Raw genomic sequence first — 18,925 nt, forward strand, 5'->3', positions numbered from 1 at the left:
TTACCGAAAAGGTATTTATGAATGGGAATAAATGTGTGCTCGGTCGGTATTTATCACTCTGTTTAAGACCGCTTAGAGTCTGGGTGCTGATAATTAACCTCGCCTCCGGCTCGAGTAAGCTCGGGTAATTATCAGCACCCAGACTCTAAGCGGTCTTAAACAGAGTGATAAAACCTCCGGAGCACACATTTATTCCCTTATTTAGTTGGTTACTTTTTGGATAGACATAAATGGTCTACTCTACCTTTGAATGTAGCTTAAAGCTATAGTCCATCATTTGCAGCTATCCGAAAAGTAACTGGCGTAATTATTGTTGAAAAACATACTTGGTTGAAAGATAGTGAGAGGACTAAACTCCCTGTGAAATTATTCTTTCTGGTAAGCTGTCATTTTGAAGTAATCAAGGAAAGAAGGCCTTTCCAACGGTGTTTCTTAAGACGCACAGTAGGAAAATTTAAATTAGTAGTTCGTTTTGTTATTCGGCGAAGCGCGCGCACGACACACACGCACCCACGGTTGCTATAATTCGTCGGATCAGTGCGCGACATCGCGTAGCTACAATCGGCTCAGCGAGAACGTGTCTCGGACGCTGAATTCAGGCGCAATTCAAAACATGATTCAGCAACTTTTGATTTGAAATTGAGATCCTAAAATGCTGTTTTTCTCGGAATATATAGCTGAAGCTGAGCTGAAACTTCATCAGGTTAGTTGTTCACCCTCTTTAGATTTTGAGCACTTTTGCTGCTTCGAACGAACAAAATGCACAAATTACAAATGATGGACTATAACTTTAACTATCCGATAAGATACCGACTCTGTCTGCGTTGGAATGTAAAAAGAGGAGGCTTTGTTCCAGAACAGAAGTCAGACTCGCAATTAAGATGACCGTTAACACAAAGTACAGCACGCTTATTCTCTAAAGAGAGTGTGCATTAATCTTCAAAAGAGCATGGAATTCATCAAAACGGAGAGTTAACGTGGCACAAATGATTGATTTCAGTGTCCCGTGTTCTACATGCATGAATTAACGGAGCCTTCGTCGGTATTTAATCTTTGCTACTCGCACCCCGATTCGTGTACTTTAACTCGCCAGTGATTGATCTTTCGGCTGTAGCCACGAACCTCGGTCTACCATTACGAAGACGAAACAAGTCTGGCCGTATCTTGCGAGCTGATGAATGGAGGCACTGCCAGTAGACCTTTGGCATTTTCTCTCGGTATCTTTTCACCGAAATGGCTCAGTCGGGACGTTATCGCGTTCTACCGGCGAGGAGATCTCGAGAATGTATCAGTGAAATTGCAACTAATTGCTCAAACTGAGGAAATTAAAAAACATTGGTGATCATACATTTGGTTATTTTAAAATGAAAACATGGAAACATGTGTTTTGCGGCTTTCGAAAGCATGTTTTATTTGCCCAAACGCAGGTGTTCACACTAGAAATATCCATTTAAATCTGAGAAACAAAAAAATAATTACAAATTTGTAGCAATATGTAAACTTAGGTCAATATTTTTGGATTCGCGTCTGTTTACCCCCCAACAGCGCCACCAATCGGTAACAAATTGGCCTATTGACGCTGCAGCCATATCACAGTGCGATGTTACGTTACATTATAGGCAAATGTTTGATATTAATGGTAAAAGCAATCGCTTCGTATGCTCACAAAATGTAAAAACCCATGTACATGTGTATGCATTATAGACATACTTTGTGGGCTCATAAGATTGTAGTCGATTAAGAGGAAAATGTTGGGCAATCAAATCCCAAATCGCCATGTTCGGGTCGTTTTTAGTCCAGCCAGCACGCCCTCAGTTGCTAAATGGTTGCACCAACACGTGCACACGCACAGGCTGCCTTGTAAAACAGTGCAATTAATTTCAGTTTATTTGAACAGCGGTCGAAGCTTTTAGCAAAATGCGATCATCGACAACTGAATAAATATTTTAGAACCGGGATGTTTGATCTTAAGTAAATCTCTTTACTGTAACAAATGCCACTTTATCATTGCATTCCTGAGGTTTCTCCAAAATGGATCTACAAGACGACTTATTTCCGCTTGTTCCCACATATTTATAGGAGCATCTGCATTTATCAAAAAAGTTACCTACCAAATTATTTGCAAAAAGCTTACTGGGATTAAAGATCATACTGGTACTAAACACTAGTGAAGTTATTCCGTCTGGCTTGCTGCCTAGAACTAGAAATGTATATTATTATGTGATTTCTAAAAAATGATCTGACCGCTAAGTCATGTTTCGTGATGAAGAGGTTGTGCATGGTTTTTCAATATTTTTCTCGGAAAGTGTAATATCCACTGAGCTGAAACCTCGACAAGTTAATGTTTGGACGTTCTTTATCTTCCTTGGATTTGGAGTGCTGTTATTATTGGAAACAAAAACTGCATGAAAATCGAATGGTCCTATATGATTTTAAGGATCCTATAATGTATAACTACGGTTCGGTCATTTTCAAAATGGCTGCCCTTTTTTTTTTATCCTACCGATATTTTGTCAACATTATCTGCGATGACCCTGTAGCCAAATATTTTTCTCATGACATACTCTGACTGTGTGCCAAATGCCATGCTTGTATCATCAAAGGTACATCCCCATCAAATATTTCCCCTATCTGTCCCACTAAACTGAACTTATAGCGACGGTTAAAAACGGAAAGAGAGAATTCAAGTATGCAAATATCTTGGCTTGCACGGTTGACGGATGAATATATCAGTGTGATCGAGCTGACTTACGGAAATAAAACTCAAAAGCATGAGATTTAGTACCGGTGCTGGATGAGCCCTTATATTGACCAAGCCGTATTCTGCTGTAGGCGCCACTGTATCTAATACATTCGATCTATTATGTCACCAGCAAAATGGTCACACGTTATTGCCTAAGGGTCAATGATTAATAGAAGAGGGTTTTAAGACTTGTCCGATCGGCGCAGAAAACAAACAGAGAAATCGAAACGGAGAGTGGGGGAAAGAGAAGATAGTGCACCTATGAGTTTTTCACACTACGCCATGGACAGCAACATGGATAGCTATCAGTTCGCTAACAGCTCCACCGCCCCAACTTCCATTCCGTCGCAAAACTCGGACAGCTTCGGCGAACGCGTTGGAGTCACGGTGTACGTCGGCTTGCTGGCTGTTGTCGGTTTCGTCGGGAACATCTTGGTGATTGTCTCGGTGGCCATATCGCCCAGGCTCCGGACCACATCCTACGCCTTCATCGTCAACCTGAGCGTGGCCGACCTGCTGATCAACGTCTTCGTCATTCCCGCCATCGGTGTTTCCTTCTTCGACTACGGTTGGCCGCATGACATATTCTGGTGCCGCTGGCTGTGCTACCTGTTCCTCCTCTGCGTGGGCGTGTCCCTGCTCACCGTGACGGACATCGCCGCCAGCCGGTACTGTTTCGTCTCCCGCCCGCGCCAGACCTACCGTAAGTACTTCGGCTGCAAGTCCGTGGCAATCATCCTGATCCACAACTGGTTCGTTGCGCTGCTCTTCATCTTTATCCACTCCTGGAGTGGCATCAGCGGCATCCAGTACCACCCAGTCCTCCGCTTCTGTTTCCTGAAGGACTCTGGTAACCTGGAGTTCTGGTACATCAACTTCATCATGATCTACTTCTTGGCAACCTGCTTCGTCCTCATCCCCTGCCTGTACTGCCTGACTTTCCGGACTCTCTACCTCAGCCAGAGACGCGTGAGGCGTCAAACTGCGCCCAGGAGCCGGGGATCCTTCGGGCATTGGCGACAGATCCTCCACCCGGCCGAAGTCAAACTGACCAAGATGATGGCGCTCATCTTCATCCTGCTCGTCCTCTGCTTCACTCCCGTCAGCATCATGCACTTCTTCATCGTCGATCCCATCTACCAACGTCTTGGAGTCGTACTCCTCCTGACCAACTCGTCCCTCAATCCTTTCGTGTACGCGTGGCTGAACACACACTTTAAGAAAGCCTACAAACGCATTTTACTCTGTGGAAAGGGATACAGGGGCAGGGTGAAACCGCTCGTCGTTTAGGAAAGGACGTGACAATAAAACGCCTCTCTAATCCGGTTTGTAAGTGTGACGTCATTTCAACTTAACCCATGATGCGTACTGCACGCCGTGTAGCATTGGAACCAATATAACCGCAATCTTGCAATGGGCCCTATTCACGAGTTGGCCAGATTGAATTCAAAGCGAGGTAAAATCTTCATTTTTGAAACGTACGAAGAGAAATGAATGCAATGACATAAAATTAATTACACATTTTAGTCTGCTCTAATGAATAATTATAAATTTGTGATTAAACATACCTTAATGTTTTAACCCACAAACAAAAATGAAAGAGAGGCTAGAATGTATAAATAGTCTGGCACCATCCCATTCAATAGTTCACAATTAATAAAATGCATTCAGAGAACACGACCAAATTGGCTTTCTCATGAATAAGGTCCTTTGCATAGTTGAGTGTTTATACAATGGGCACTAGCAATCAGTGGTACGCGCGCGCGTGTACGACGAAGTCACTTACGAACCGGATATCACGCGCGCTTATGCAAATCGAAGCATGTCGGACACGAACCACGGCTGTGATTGGTCAATACATTTTAGGGCGGAGCCTTTTTGGATGGGTCAATTACATTTATGTTAAAAATCAAATCTTGCAAGTGGAATGTGCTAATGGTTTCCATGAGATTTTAACAGACAATTACGTCCGCTGTCGGATAATTACTTGGAAGAAAATCGTTTCTTGGGAATCCAATGGTGGACCAAGCGTTGGTTTGTGCTAGGGATGAGCTAATACTATTGACATCACTGATTTGCAACTTTGCTAATGTAATATGAATGTATTCTTTTGAGAGATAATTCTGACTATTATAAGATATGGGGATGACATGGATGCTAAAACAACAAACTATATTCGCAATAGGCCGATCTAATTTAGTCGTTGTTTGATGTTAGTATTCATTATGGAAAAATGTTTATCAGAATATGTCTTATAGGGCTATTACTGTAAGGTTGCGATGCTTTATTTCAATCGAGGTACTGATCGAATATTGATGACGACCCCTGTAGACTAGACAATAGACATGCATACTATGCTATATGTAATAGTGGCGTAGACAGGACTCTGCGACCGGCTACATTGGCTCCGTGGATATAACGGGTGATACCTCTAGGGGCGAAAATGTTTTAGTCATGTTTGTGCACGTCGATATTGGTACCTCTAGGGCCAGGGTGACCTTTAGTAGGAATATGTTCGTCTCTAGCTAGAGAGCTAGGTCGCCCCTAGAGGTAGTCATTAAGGGGCGACCATAGTGGAATACACCATACAAGGGGCCGGTAGTCATAACAACATTGAAATTGGTTTTCTGTTTTTCGTTGTGTGCCCGGCAGAAAGGCATATGTGCATATACCCTTATATGCCCAATAGCGCGTAATGAACAAAATCCCCAGCAAAAGGGCATATGCAACTTATCCATTTTAATGAAATTTGCGCAGGGGAAATGCGCGCAGGGGAACAATGGAACCTTTCAATGCAATTTTCTTCAAAATTATTTTTGCGTCAGAACGCTCATTATGCCCTTCTGCCGGGCACCCGACGTTTTGTTGTTGTTGATCTCCGTGTTAATATATGAAATTGAAAACCTATAACCAATTAAAGGGAAAACCAGTATAAAACGGAAGCCCAATTACGTCAGGCTTAAAAAGTGTGGAAAGATAGTTTTGCGAAATAACTGTGTGATCGAGCGCAATTTGGTTCTTCGAAAAATTGAAAGCAATACTTTTGTAAAGAAATGCAATCCGTTTGCGAAATAACGCAAGATACAGCCCCACCTCCTCCTCCCCCCTCCTCCTCCCCCCCTCCAAAAAATCCCCAAAGTGCCCTCTCTTGTTTACAGCTTTTTAACAACGCGAGCCTCCTCCAACTGAGCTATCGAACTGCTCGACAAATTCTGAAACTTGAATTCATGGTAAAAATATATACCTGCGTACGTATCATAAAAGTATCGTAGAGGGCGCTCAACAACCATGTCATGCGGATGTTCTTTGGGGGTGCACACCGGTAAATAGGCCTAAATCCATCAGCCGAGCAAAATATTCTGTATTACAGAGTTCTGAGAGCCACAGGCATTTTGGTTGCTATTGGGCTTGAAAGTGGCGCTATTTTGCCATGTTGTGGAGGGATCGTTTTTAGGGGTCGTCTTCTTTGGGTGATTCTCGAAAAGTCAATTGTCAACCCACCAAAAAATGAAAAGAAAATGAAAGATGACACATTGATCATCATTTTTCTGTGCAGCTTGAATACCTGTGAGAGTTCTGAGTATTTTTAGAAGAATTTTGAAGTATGCGCATTTAGCACTTGTGTCTATGGGAATTTTATTGCAGGGTTGCACCCACTGGTCTTTATATAGAGATCAGTGGTTGCACCTCCTCCAGTTCAGTTGTGCGCGCTTTAAAGCCCGCCCTCAAGTGACCGAAATATTGACATTTGACCTTGGGTTTGCACGTGTTAAACTTCATGAACTTAGAAAACATGTTGTGTCGAAACCGTACATGCCGTAAGTCATGTAAGTCGAGTCGTGGGCATGCGGTCTTGTTAAATAACCAGATAATTCGTGTAAGTTAGTGATTTTTAACAACATAGAGCCTTCAAGCTTAACCATATAAACAGGCCGGGTATTGCACAAAGTGTTTTTATTTGAAAAGAGACGATTTGACATGACAAGAAATGGATGAATTTCGCTGGGACGTCTCTTCGAATTTGGGCAGTCTTCTTTCCGCAGTGGCGGAGCCTGCATTGATTTCAACCTGTCGGGAACTGCTGGCAAAACAGGTAATGTCACGTTTTATATTAAGATAGTGGATATTTTGCCGGAGGTAATGACGGCAAACTAACGTTTACTAAAGGTTTGCCGGCGGCAATCCATATCAACAGAGGGCGCTGTACTAGATAGGGCTGAATTATAAGTTGTATTAAATTCCCATCAAAAGTTGTGTAGCACGTTTGGTGTAGTAGTTAAGCAAAGGCTTTGGTGAGCGGGATGACTCGGGTTCGATCCTGATCCCTGCCACATTTTAAAGGTTTTTTTTCCCATCCCCAAATAAAGAAGAATATTCTTCTTTTATTATTTTAACATGTCTCAAACATTCTATTGCAGAGTATTACATTTTCTTTTTCAGATTTCTGGCTCTGGAGGATTTTTTTTGAAAGGGAAATAAAGTCCGAAATTATAAAATGGTCTGAATCCCATCTTGTGAATACGAGGTTACAGCAATAATATTGGCATGGAGCCAGACTAAAATTTGTCACCGGAAAATGTTTAAGTACAAAAAAACAGTAACTGCGCATGTTCAGTGCATATCCGGCAAACTAAAGGTTTACTAAAGGTTTGCCGTCTCCGGTAAAATATCCACTGCCTTATATTAATCGTCATTATTGGCAAAATGTTGCATCCTGACGCCACTTTTTTCATTGTAGGCCCCCTAGGCCTATATCTGTATGAATATTATCTTAGCCCAGGTGGACTCCCTTTCCTCCCTACGTTAGGGAGCGAGTCCAGGATATGAAGTGCTCAAGGCGATCGTGAAGTGTAGGGCCTGGTTCCTATAAGGGAACAAAATCCACTTTAAAATTATTGGATCTACCAAACTAGTTGGCGACATTCTCAGTAAACAGGTATGTCATTGTCATAGATAGAGGGCAGGGTTTTGATTTTTTGAGGGAAATTTGGTGGTAAAATGACGATGACATTGCTAGGGGAGCTGAAAATCAATTAAAGATCGAAATTATTTTGTCAGCAGAAAATCAACCCAGCTATAGCATGACTGACAGTTTTGAAAAAGCATGGCGTCTCTGATATTTACCAGACTGTTTCCCGGCCACCCTAATAATACTAATAGTCAAAAGGCAAATGGGGTCAGGGAACCAGACAACAGCTTTAATCATCTACTGAGCGTGCATCAACTTTGGCAAAGCGCACGGTGGCTTTTGCCTGTCATTCCAAAATCTTTGAAGCCCTCTGCAGTGAAGCGCGCCCTCTAGTGTGCGCTCTTTTTTGCGGCCGCGTATTGCATCCGGGTAGTTCACAGAGCTACTTCACAGAGTGCACTAACTATCTTAATGCCAATGGTTTATACACCTTCAACTTCACAGATCTGGGGGCCTCAGGATCGACAGCAGTTACTCTCAACTCTCTCCAAGTACTTCCTCTACCCACAATGCACCTTGCCTGTGGCCGAAGCCTTCCGTCCCATCTTGCTGGATGTGCTGGAGAGAGCTGGTCAGGCGGTGGTCACAAGAGGGCGCTTTTGCTTGCAGGAGCACGAGAGGCTGTGTGTAGCCGTGGGGAAGGTGCTTGACTTGCACCCAGACGTCTTCAGGTTTGTTTTGTTGGCAGTTTGCAAAAGGTCACAATGTACTCAAGCTAATGCCAAGTAAAAAAACATAGGTTCTCATTCATGCCCTTGTCCTTTTTTTTCCTGCCGCTTTTTTGTTTTTTTTTATTTTAATTTGAATATTTTGCAAATATAATGTCAAATTGTTTTTATTTGTTTCCACCGAAACTCTACATGTAGAAAGGGTGACCGCTCCTTTCGATACAATTTTGTATCAGCAAAATAGTCGAGAAAATGGAAGAATCCATTCGCCATCTTGAGAAAATCCGCCATCTTGGGAAAAAAAAACGAAAAAACAAAAAAGCTCCTGCCTCCTTCATTTTTGCAAAATGCCCGGATGAGAAACTTTTTTTTTCTTTTACTTACTTTAGTTCAACTAATTTTACTTAAACCAATGCTTTGTGTTTGTTTGCAACATACTTCATAAATCAATCACTAGTTAAGACAAGATAAGTTTGCGGTAGCACCATGTGAATAAATCTCTTTTGTGAGTATGTGTGGTTCTGAAAAGAACTGGAGGGACTCAACGTTTCAAACAGTATGCTCTGCCCGTCGTCAGGAGAATGAGGGTTCGAAACGTTGACTCGCTTCGGTTCTTTTCAGAACCACACATGCTCACAAAAGAGATTTATTCACATGGTGTCACCGCAAACTTATCTTGTCTTAGTATCTTTCCACCATGCAAACCTTCAAATCTCAATCACTAGTTGTTAAAATTGCCCCATTTTGGATATGTTACACAACAGTGACTGGTGAAATTATGAGATGATTTCCCGTTATTCTTTAAATCAATACAAGTTCATATATGTATTTCCATTCATGCTCTCCAGATTTTTGATGAAATATCTACAAACTGCTCCGCCGGTTTTTGAGAGGCTACTGAGTGGGAAAGTCACCGTGAAAGTAAAAAAGAAAAAGGTTGGTTCTTTCTTCTCAGTAATATGCAGCGTTGTAGGACTCGAGTCACAAAGGCGAAAACTCGGAGGTGGACTCGACCATCATGACTCTGAGTTTAACGCAAATGAATCTTGACCCGCAAGTCAAATTTATATAACAAAATTGTCCGTTCTGTTATAATCCCGTTGGTAATTTGTAGAAACAGAAGCACAAGGCAGACGATCCTACCCCACCTCCCAGCCTGACAGACATCCTAGCAACATGCCACAGGTATCTCCGCTATTCAAGAGAGGCGTTTGTGGACCTGTGGGACTGGAGCCCTGTGATGAAGCTAGTTGCCCACGAGGACATAGATGTGAGATGGTAAGAAAAGAGGAGCGCTTGGTCCAATGGTTTATGGTGTTGGACTCGTGCCGTGGTACATGGGTCCGCACCGACATGGTGCTTGAGTTATTAGGCACTTTACTACAATTGCCTCTCTCCACCCATGGCATGTGGGCTTCGAACCCGGCAGGGAACATGGTGCTTGTGTTTTTGGGCAAGACACTTTATTACAATTGCCTCTCGCCACCCATGGTACATAGGTTCAACCTCAGTAGGGAACATGGTGCTTGTGTTCTTGGGCAAGACACTTAATTACAATTGCCTCTCGCCACCCATGGTACATTGGTTCAACCTCAGTAGGGAACATGGTGCTTGTGTTCTTGGGCAAGACACTTTACAAGAGTTGCACCCAGAAGTATAAAGTGGTACATGCGAACTTGGAAGGGATCTTAGGTGGCATGGGTGGCTTGTGCGTAAAGCGCTCGCCTCTCACCAAGGTGACCATGGTTCGAATCCTGGCCGCGGATCACATGTGAATAGAGTTGTGCGTTGGTTCTCTCCTGTGCCACGAGGGTTTTTCTCCGGGCCCTCCAGTTTTCCTCCCTCCCGAAAAATCAAACACTTTCAATCTCAGGCTGTGCTCCGTGGTCATATATGGGTCGATGTGGCCGGCAGCCATAGGCGCCTTTACGTGCCAGCGGCCCGACCACGTTGTAGCCGCGTCCTTCGCAATTCTGCATACCAGCTGCGAGTAAGGATGATTAGCCTCCCAAATTATATTATTATTATTAACCAAAAAGTCTAGACAGTTACATGTAGAATTAATTTCTTTAAATGTCATGCATATTTTCAGGTATTCCTTACAAATAGCAGCCACCCTAACAGACATGGCTGACCAACCAATCCAGGCGCTTCTCACCAATCATTTCACTCCTGATGACTTGAGGCTTCTGACTCTCGGACACGAGGAGGCAAAACAGCTTGAAGCGACACGCCGCAGCGCCAGCCTGCTCTTGAACTCAGATGTGACCTTTGACCTCGAGCGACGAGAGAAAGCGACACACACGATGCGCGAGTTAGTCGGCGCGGATCTGAGTCCGTCTGTTGCTGCGGTGTGCGGGGTGCTGTTACCTGTCAAAGCTGGCCATGAGAAAAAGGTGATATTTCTCAAATTCCTAAAATAGGTTGTATCCAACTTATACTTGTCTACAGCCGGTGATTGCACATGCGCCTATTGGGTCGGTGCACAAGTACCCCCTCAACGGTAAGAAAGGGAAAGTTTGGGAGACCACTTGGAGAGACATTTGAACGCATTACCGACGACGCCTGACGCTCACACGAAGACACTATTGCGTTCTGCACATTCATAATAAAATTACTCGTGCAGTTACTTTGCATTATACGTGCGTGAACCAGAACACGCGCAGGGTGTATTCCGCCCACTGGGCTCTCGAAAGTGGGCAAAAAGCGCCCTCTCTTGTTGGTGCACAGAGCCCATAGAAGTGACTGAATATAATTACCATAGATGCATGTGTGACAACAAGCCTTGGCAAATAGATATTTCATCATCAAAATTCTGATTCAAAAACATTATGATAACCACTGTTGCCAAAGTTCTTGATGAACGTTGTCTTAAAACTCAAAATATTTACTTGCACAGTTTCACTAAAAATACTACCTAGAACAAATGCTTTTCTCATCCGGAAAAGCTTAGCAACACTGCGTTCCCACATGGAAAAAAACCCATCACAAGCCAAACCACTGCATCACAAGTCAAATCACAAGTCTGTCACATGTCAAATCACAAGTCTGTCACAAGTCAAATTACAAGTCTGTCACATGTCAAATCACAAGTCTGTCACAAGTCAAATCACAAGTCTGTCACAAGTCAAATCACAAGTCTGTCACAAGTTAAATCACAAGTCTGTCACGAGTCAAATCACAAGTCTGTCACAAGTCAAATCACAAGTCAAATCACAACTCTGACACAAGTCAAATCACAAGTCTGACACAAGTCAAATCACAAGTCTGTCACAAGTCAAATCACAAGTCTGTCACAAGTCAAATCACAAGTCCATCACAAGTCAAATCACAAGTCAAATCACAAGTCTGTCACAAGTCAAATCACAAGTCCATCACAAGTTAAATCACAAGCCCATCACAAGTCAAATCACAAGTCTGTCACAAGTCAAATCACAAGTCTGTCGCAAGTCCATCACAAGTCCATCACATTCAAATCACAAGTCAAATCGCAAGTCCATCACAAGTGAGGTTGTTTCCAATCAGAGATGTGCTCAAGTCCATCACTAGTCCGGTCGCAAGTCGCAGCGGATGAACAATAACGAAGCAAAACTTTTGCCACAACTCATGTGAAAAACTTGTGACTTGACTTGAGACAGACGGACTTGCAATTAGCTTGAGATTGATTTGTGAAGACTCGATTGTGTTGATTATAATCATTGTTTCAACTAGAGTTTTTTTTTTTTACGGTTCCATTTTTTTTCGTCACAGGATACATCCCATACAATGGTCAGGGTCCCATCCACGGCCCGCAACCTCCATAGCCTGGCTCTGGCTGTCTCGTCGGGCACCGCCGTGCTGCTAGAGGGCGCTGTCGGATGCGGCAAGAGCGCCCTCGTTGACCACTTGGCCCAGGTCACGGGCCGGAGGAAAACCCCCGACCTGCTGAAGGTGCAGCTCGGGGACCAGACCGACAGCAAGGTAGGGGAAAGGGCGCCCTCTCTTGGTTAAAAAAATGCTGGCGAAACAAAACAAAAGAATCTCTGAAGCCATGATGACAAGCCCCTTCTTTAAGCACATCTCTATGGGAACAGATGTAAATTGTATAGATTGGTGCTTACATCCAGGATCATCCTAAATCTTGTCTGGTTTCCAGACCCGTTTTCATAGAACTGAATGGCTATTGAGTCAGGAGTGCTGAATGGTAACACATAGCAACCGATTACAACGTATGTGCTAGTGAAAAGATGTTTTCAGCCCCCCCTCCCAACACTTATAAATTATTTCTTTACAGAACACAAAAACAAATTTCTGAAGATCATTTTCACATGTAACATTATCTTTCATCTCATTTTAGGAGAGTTAAAAAATGATCATAATTACAATTTTTTGTAATTCCTTTTTTGTTTAGGCCTTGATTGGTACTTACCGCTGCACCGATATTCCAGGAGAATTCGTCTGGCAACCGGGAGCGCTAACACAGGTAAACCACAACTTACCAACCATTCTTACTTCCCTCAAAACCGGTATCTTGAAAAAGGTTTTTGTTTAACATTGGTGATTTTTTTATAAAAAAAAGTTTCCCCTTTTTAATTGGTAATGGCAATAGCAACTATCCCAAATTGCAGTCTGTGTGTCTGTGTGTAAAGTGCCTTGCTTCACTTTTATACCCCATATCTATTTTTGAACCTCATTTATAGAGTACCTTATACAAGGTGACCCAACAAAATACAACCTAAAACATTTGCCTTTCAAAAAAAAAGGGATCGATGGATTTTTATGTTTTTGGTATCAGATTAAAGCTGAGAGCTTTTTCTTTCAAATGCTGAAAAAAAAATCATGAAAATAGCACTTTGGGTTGCTGAGAAAATGCCAATTATGTAAAAGTAGTCATTTTTTATCCTGTATACATAAAAAATTACCACAATAAGGGATTTTCGCTATACCTGTTTGTGCATGTCCTAATCCTTACAAACAACATGGCACATAATATGACAAGAGTACAAATGAATTTGATGGAAATACCTTTTATTTTCCACCTGAACAGGTATCTCATCCTTTTTAGTCCTATTTTAAACCCTTTCAGCATCATAAATATGTCAAAATGCTAAAGAAATTGCACAAATGATGGATAATTGCACAGTAGGCTTACAGTAAATATGTTTCACTGTTTGAAGTACTTGTGTACAGGATGATAAATGACTACTCGTACATAATTGGCATTTTCTCAGCAACCCAAAGCGCTATTTTCATGATTTGTTCAGTATTTAAAGAAAAAACTCTCAGCTTTAATCTGATACCCGAAACGTAAAAATCCACCGATCCCTTTTTTTTTAAAAGGCAAATGTTTTAAGGTTGCATTTTTTGGGGTCACCCTGTACTTTCTAGAAAATAAGGGTTGGAACATACATGTAATTAAAATCAGAGAAAAATAACCAACCACGTTTCAAGAGGAAAAGAGTGAATGTCATTTATTACTTTATATTTTACAGGCTGTCACCAACGGACACTGGATCCTACTAGAAGACATCGACTACGCACCCATGGACGTCATCTCTGTACTGGTACCCTTGCTGGAAGCCGGTTCCCTGTCCCTGCCTGGGCATGGAGACGTGGTGCGTGCCGCTCCGGGATTCCAGCTCTTCGCCACGCAGCGATTGACGGCCGGCGCCGGTGGGTTCTTCAGGCAGCACGTATCCCACGCTGCATTGCTGGATCGCATGTGGTCAAAGGTTAACGTGGAACCCCTTTCGAGGGAGGAGCTACAGCAGGTGATTGGGAGGGTGTCCATTTACAGATGGAAAATCCATGTATTTTTTACTTTCATAAAAAAAAGCGTTTTTAAAATTGCCATTTTTCCTAGCAGTACAAAAATTATTCACTTTTGCATGAGATATTCCAAAAATTAGCAAACCTTTAGTTATTGATTTAGTTATTTGCTTTCGGACAATAATCAAATTCTTGCAGGGAAGTCTGGTTCCTGTCCACCTATTAGAATTGAAAATGTAGGAACTTGGAACCAGTCTACTTGCAGGGTGGATATGTTTGTGCCTAAAAAGCAACAAAATCCTCTTTGCAAGATGGAGGATTTTGCAGGATTTAGGCTGTATGGCAAAACATGTGTAACTGATTTTGGAAAGTGCACTGTGTCAAGGTCTTAGGCCAGACCTTTTGTGTTGTTTATGCTCATCCGAGCATACATTTAGGCCTACATTACACTTGAAATCCTCTGCACTGCTCCAGGATGTCACTGGCTCTGCCTCAACACATTGACAGTGATTGCTGGTTAATTTTGCAGGATTGAGGCAGTGGTCACCCCTCCAAGGATCACATTCAAAAAATTAAAGATGATTTTGCAGGATTGAGGCTGTTTGCAATTTTTACATGGAGGCAGTTGGAGGATTTTGCAGGATTGAGGTTGCATCTTAACAAAAATGCCTAGGGAGTTATGGTTAAAGCCCTTTTCAGGTGTTGCAAAAAGGATGTTTTTTTTCATCAAAATTGTGCTGACCAATATTCTTAGTTAGGCACATCTACTTTCCTTTAGTCAGTAGCATCATGTCTGACGTACTCACAAAGTTATAAATCCTCTTTGTCACCCACATCATAACCCTTTCATTGACCTTTGACCCCAGGTGGTTGTGACCCTTCACCCCAAGCTGACCTCCGTGGTTGATAAGCTCCTGGACATCTTCATCATGCTGTCGTCCGGTAGCCATGATGACCCACAAGAGACCAAACCAGATGAGCAGCACGGACGTGTCGTGACCCCGGCAGAGGTCACAGGTCACCAAGGTCGTCTGATTTCCACAAGGTAGCTTTGACATTTTTAAAATTTTAATTCAATAAACTAAAATGGGGAGACTAGCTATTTTGGCCTTCAATCAGCATGAAAGGCATACAGAAATGTGCATTTATCCCAAAAGTAACCTTCCGAATTGTTGTCCAAAAGCTCACGTGGATTAAAGCCAGAGTCCATCATTTGCAGCTATCCCAAAAATACCAGGCGTATTTTTTGTTGAAAAAGCATACTTGGTTGAAAGATAGTAAGGGAACTAAACTCCCTGTGAAATTATTTTTTCTAGCAAGCTGTCATTTTGAAGAAATCTACGAAAGAAGGCCTTTCCAACGGTGTGTCTTAAGAAGCACCGTTGGAAATTGCCGTTAGAGAAGTTCGTTTTGTTATTCGGCGAAGTGGGCGCAAGCGTTGACACGACGCACACACGCGCGCGGTTGCTATAATTCGTCGGATCGGTGCGCGACGTCGCGTAGCTGCAATCGGCTCAGTGAGAACGTGTCTCCAGCTCTGAATTCAGGCCCAGTTAAAAACATGATTCAGCAACTTTTGATTTGAAATGGAGATCCTAGAATGTTGTTTTTCTTGAAATATACAGCTTAAGCTGAGCTGAAACTTCATCGGGTTAGCTGTTCATCACCCTTCTTTAGAATTTGAGCACTATTGTTGCTTCAAACGAACAAAATGCACAAATTACAAATGATGGACTATACCTCTAAACAGTGTACTAGTACTAAACACTTATTCCGTCTGGCTTGCTGTCATTTATAAGAAATCAAGAAATATACCTGATTTCCAAGAATCAGTCAATAGAATAGTTTTTGGAATAAAGAGTGTCATTGATGAAATCGTGATCAAACCAATTTTATTATAGTTAAGATATTGAATATTATTATTTTTTTGTCCAGGGACTTGCTGAAGTGGTGTGGCCGTATAGCCGCCAGGATTGATGGCCGTATAGCCACCAACCCAGCCAACAATGTCTTCCTAGAGGTATGATCGTGTCAAATATTTTGATCCAGGGGCCGTATTCACAAAACTGAAACTTGTTGTCTATTTTGTCTAAACCATATCAACGACATCCTAACAGTTTTCTGAAATCATTCACACAGTGTTTCCCCAATTAAGAGTAAGTATTCCTGAAAGTTTAATCACTAAAAAGTGACTTTGTTACTAGGCCCTAGATTGTTTCTGTGCCGCCCTGCCGAAGCCCAAGACCAGAGCCAGCGTCGCGGAGGCAGTGGGCGTCCGACTCAACCTTAGCCTGGAGAAATGCGGCTTCTTTGTCAACAGCTACAAGCCCAACATTGACATACAGCAGGAGTACGTGACCATGGGAAGAGCCAGGCTAACCAGGAAGGAAGAGGAAAGGATAAAAATACAGAGGTACGTCAAGGTTCCTCAACTTTTGGGCCATTTGGTTTAGGTGGTCTTCAGACTCGAGTCCATGAAATGCTGCTGTGGGGGGATCGCCACACCTCCTCCACAGCGAGTCTGTTACCTTCCTAGCATTGAATAATGCCGGTACCCATTTAACACCTGGGTTGAGAGGAGTAATTGAGGTAAAGCGCCTTACTCAAGGGCACAACACGCATGGCCATGGCGGGGCTGGAACCCACAATCTCACAATCATGAATTCTATGCTCGACCGTTAGACCACACGTGTCCACAGAGGTTAGGGTTATACAAGTCAAATGGGCATAAAAATTAAGACAACTGCATTTATCAATCTTTTGACCAAACATTCACCAAAATACTTCCATATCCTCCACTGTAGATCCCAGCTATCAAACTTTGCCTTCACACGGCCGGCGAGCGTCCTCCTAGAGCGAGTAGCCGTCTGCATCAGCAACAACGAACCGGTGCTGCTCGTAGGAGAGACGGGCACAGGCAAGACCTCCTCCGTGCAATACCTGGCTGACCTGACAGGTCGAAGGTTAAAGGTCGTCAACATGAACCAACAGAGCGACAGCACCGACCTTTTGGGAGGGTAAATAAAGTTCTGTTCCCAATGCTATTTTTTGAGTTTCATCCCCCCAAAAAGATTCTTTCCAAAATTGGTATTTGTGAGGCGCTCTGGCAAAATGAGATGGAACTTGGTATAGGCCGTAGTGGAGAAAGAAGGCAAACCAAATGGGGTGATTTTTTCCCCGATTTCCAGATTTATTGTTACATGTAATTTTTGATATGTCTACTACACGTTTTTTTTAAGAAATAGCATGAACAATTTGGAATAAAAGTGTCTTTAAGGAAAAGCAATTGGCATCTTTTTATTTTTATGACTACAAAACTTGAATTTTAAAGGCCTTTTTCTCAGTATTTTTAGTTGTTTGACTTGTCGATAAATGCAAATTTTAAACAGCCATAACTTGTCAACAGAATGTCTGATTGAAGTACAGCAAATAGTATGGAAAGGAGAATTTCATTTCCTTTATTAATACTCGCAAACCCTCATTTCAACCTCTGCCAAGTTCTGTCTCATTTTGCACATGACAGGCTCTCGACCAAAAGGAATGGGTAAACTGTCTTAGGCATTTATGAATTTAGTTTAACATGAATTTTTATCAGACATGCGACATTTCCCTTGGATCAGCTGATTTCCTTGTTTCCACAGAAATTGAAAAACACTATATACATGATGATTAAAAAAAACGGAAACCCAACTGTCCAGACAATTTTGTTAGTGAAGTTCTGCATGTAGCAATTTCACAAATCACATAGGGATGTGTGTCAATTGTTTTCGTTTTGCTGAAAGAACACTTACCTTTTTTTGTGATCCGTGGACAGAACCTCAAAACGGTGTTTGTGTTTAAAATTCCATAACTTGAAAAGTACATGAGTGATTTGAATGATTCTTGTACTAAAAGAAAGCTTATGAATTGGGCTTTTATATCCTAGATTTTGAAAGTGCTACATGCAGAACTTCACTAAAACAATAGTCCCGACATTTGGGTTTCGGTTTTTTTTTTACTCACCCTGTACAGTCTTGTAAAGGTTGGAGTTTCCTCTGTTTTTGTAACTTCTTAAATGAAAGTCTGTTTTATTACAGTAAGCAAAGCCATGATTCTGATACTTTTTCTACAAACCCAGGTTCAAGCCAGTGGATTTCAGGCAGTTGATCTCGCCCGTCCGCGAGTCCTTCGAAACCCTCTTCGTGGAGACTTTCTCCCGCAAGCAGAACGTCAAGTTCCTGATGCACCTACAGGAGTGTTTCACCGCCCAGCGCTGGCAGGACCTGCTCAAGCTGATGGGCCACTGCCACCAGGCGGCGGTCAAGAGATTCGAGAAGGAGAGCCATGATGGTGCGTTGATTTCAACACTTCAGAGGAAGTAGTGCCCGACCCGAGCCACGTTTGGTTTTAAAAAGATATGTGACCTGTTCTGTCAAAAGCAGACGCTTCTGGGCAGAGGTTGAAATTGAGATAGGGCCAAAAAACGCTGTGGGGGTGATTTTTATCGATTTTCAAATTTTTGCATATTTGTAATCCTGAACCTGTCTAAAATATATTATAAAAGTTTGAAACCCTAATTTGAACTCTACATATACTATTTTTGATGATTTTGATAAGGTATATCAGTTAAACTGTTTTGTGACGTTCGTGGCCATTTTCTCCGATTTCTACTTTTCGACACAATGAACTTCAAAATAGCATAACTCTGCCCAGGAATGACCGGTTTCAAAAATCAAACCACCCATTAAAAGGAAAAAGAACATATGTTAACAATATGTAAAAATATCATTTTCGACCTTATGCCCAGAAAAGTCAGAT

General features: G+C 42.3%; 2 protein-coding genes across 2 annotated transcripts in view; both read left to right on the forward strand.

Annotated features, from left to right (window-relative positions):
- The first annotated feature begins 2,864 nt into the window (after positions 1–2,864).
- Positions 2,865–4,103, forward strand: LOC119730915 (G-protein coupled receptor moody-like). The gene has a single exon (XM_038203978.1). The coding sequence runs from the start codon at positions 3,005–3,007 to the stop codon at positions 4,031–4,033; it is 1,029 nt and encodes a 342-aa protein (XP_038059906.1). The 5' UTR covers positions 2,865–3,004; the 3' UTR covers positions 4,034–4,103.
- A 2,580-nt stretch (positions 4,104–6,683) lies between these two features.
- Positions 6,684–18,925, forward strand: part of LOC119730610 (midasin-like) — a 55,760-nt gene continuing 43,518 nt past the window's right edge. The window contains exons 1-13 of the mRNA XM_038203598.1: positions 6,684–6,836; positions 8,157–8,383; positions 9,229–9,316; positions 9,495–9,658; positions 10,473–10,776; positions 12,131–12,340; positions 12,771–12,842; positions 13,852–14,130; positions 14,995–15,173; positions 16,064–16,148; positions 16,333–16,541; positions 16,933–17,145; positions 18,246–18,457. Coding sequence (XP_038059526.1) covers positions 6,732–6,836; positions 8,157–8,383; positions 9,229–9,316; positions 9,495–9,658; positions 10,473–10,776; positions 12,131–12,340; positions 12,771–12,842; positions 13,852–14,130; positions 14,995–15,173; positions 16,064–16,148; positions 16,333–16,541; positions 16,933–17,145; positions 18,246–18,457 — 2,347 coding nt within the window. The 5' untranslated portion in view covers positions 6,684–6,731. The remainder of the gene's footprint in view (positions 6,837–8,156; positions 8,384–9,228; positions 9,317–9,494; positions 9,659–10,472; positions 10,777–12,130; positions 12,341–12,770; positions 12,843–13,851; positions 14,131–14,994; positions 15,174–16,063; positions 16,149–16,332; positions 16,542–16,932; positions 17,146–18,245; positions 18,458–18,925) is intronic.

Source organism: Patiria miniata, unplaced genomic scaffold, assembly GCF_015706575.1.
Source record: "Patiria miniata isolate m_02_andy unplaced genomic scaffold, ASM1570657v1 HiC_scaffold_22, whole genome shotgun sequence".
In the NCBI taxonomy this organism is placed as follows: domain Eukaryota; kingdom Metazoa; phylum Echinodermata; class Asteroidea; order Valvatida; family Asterinidae; genus Patiria; species Patiria miniata.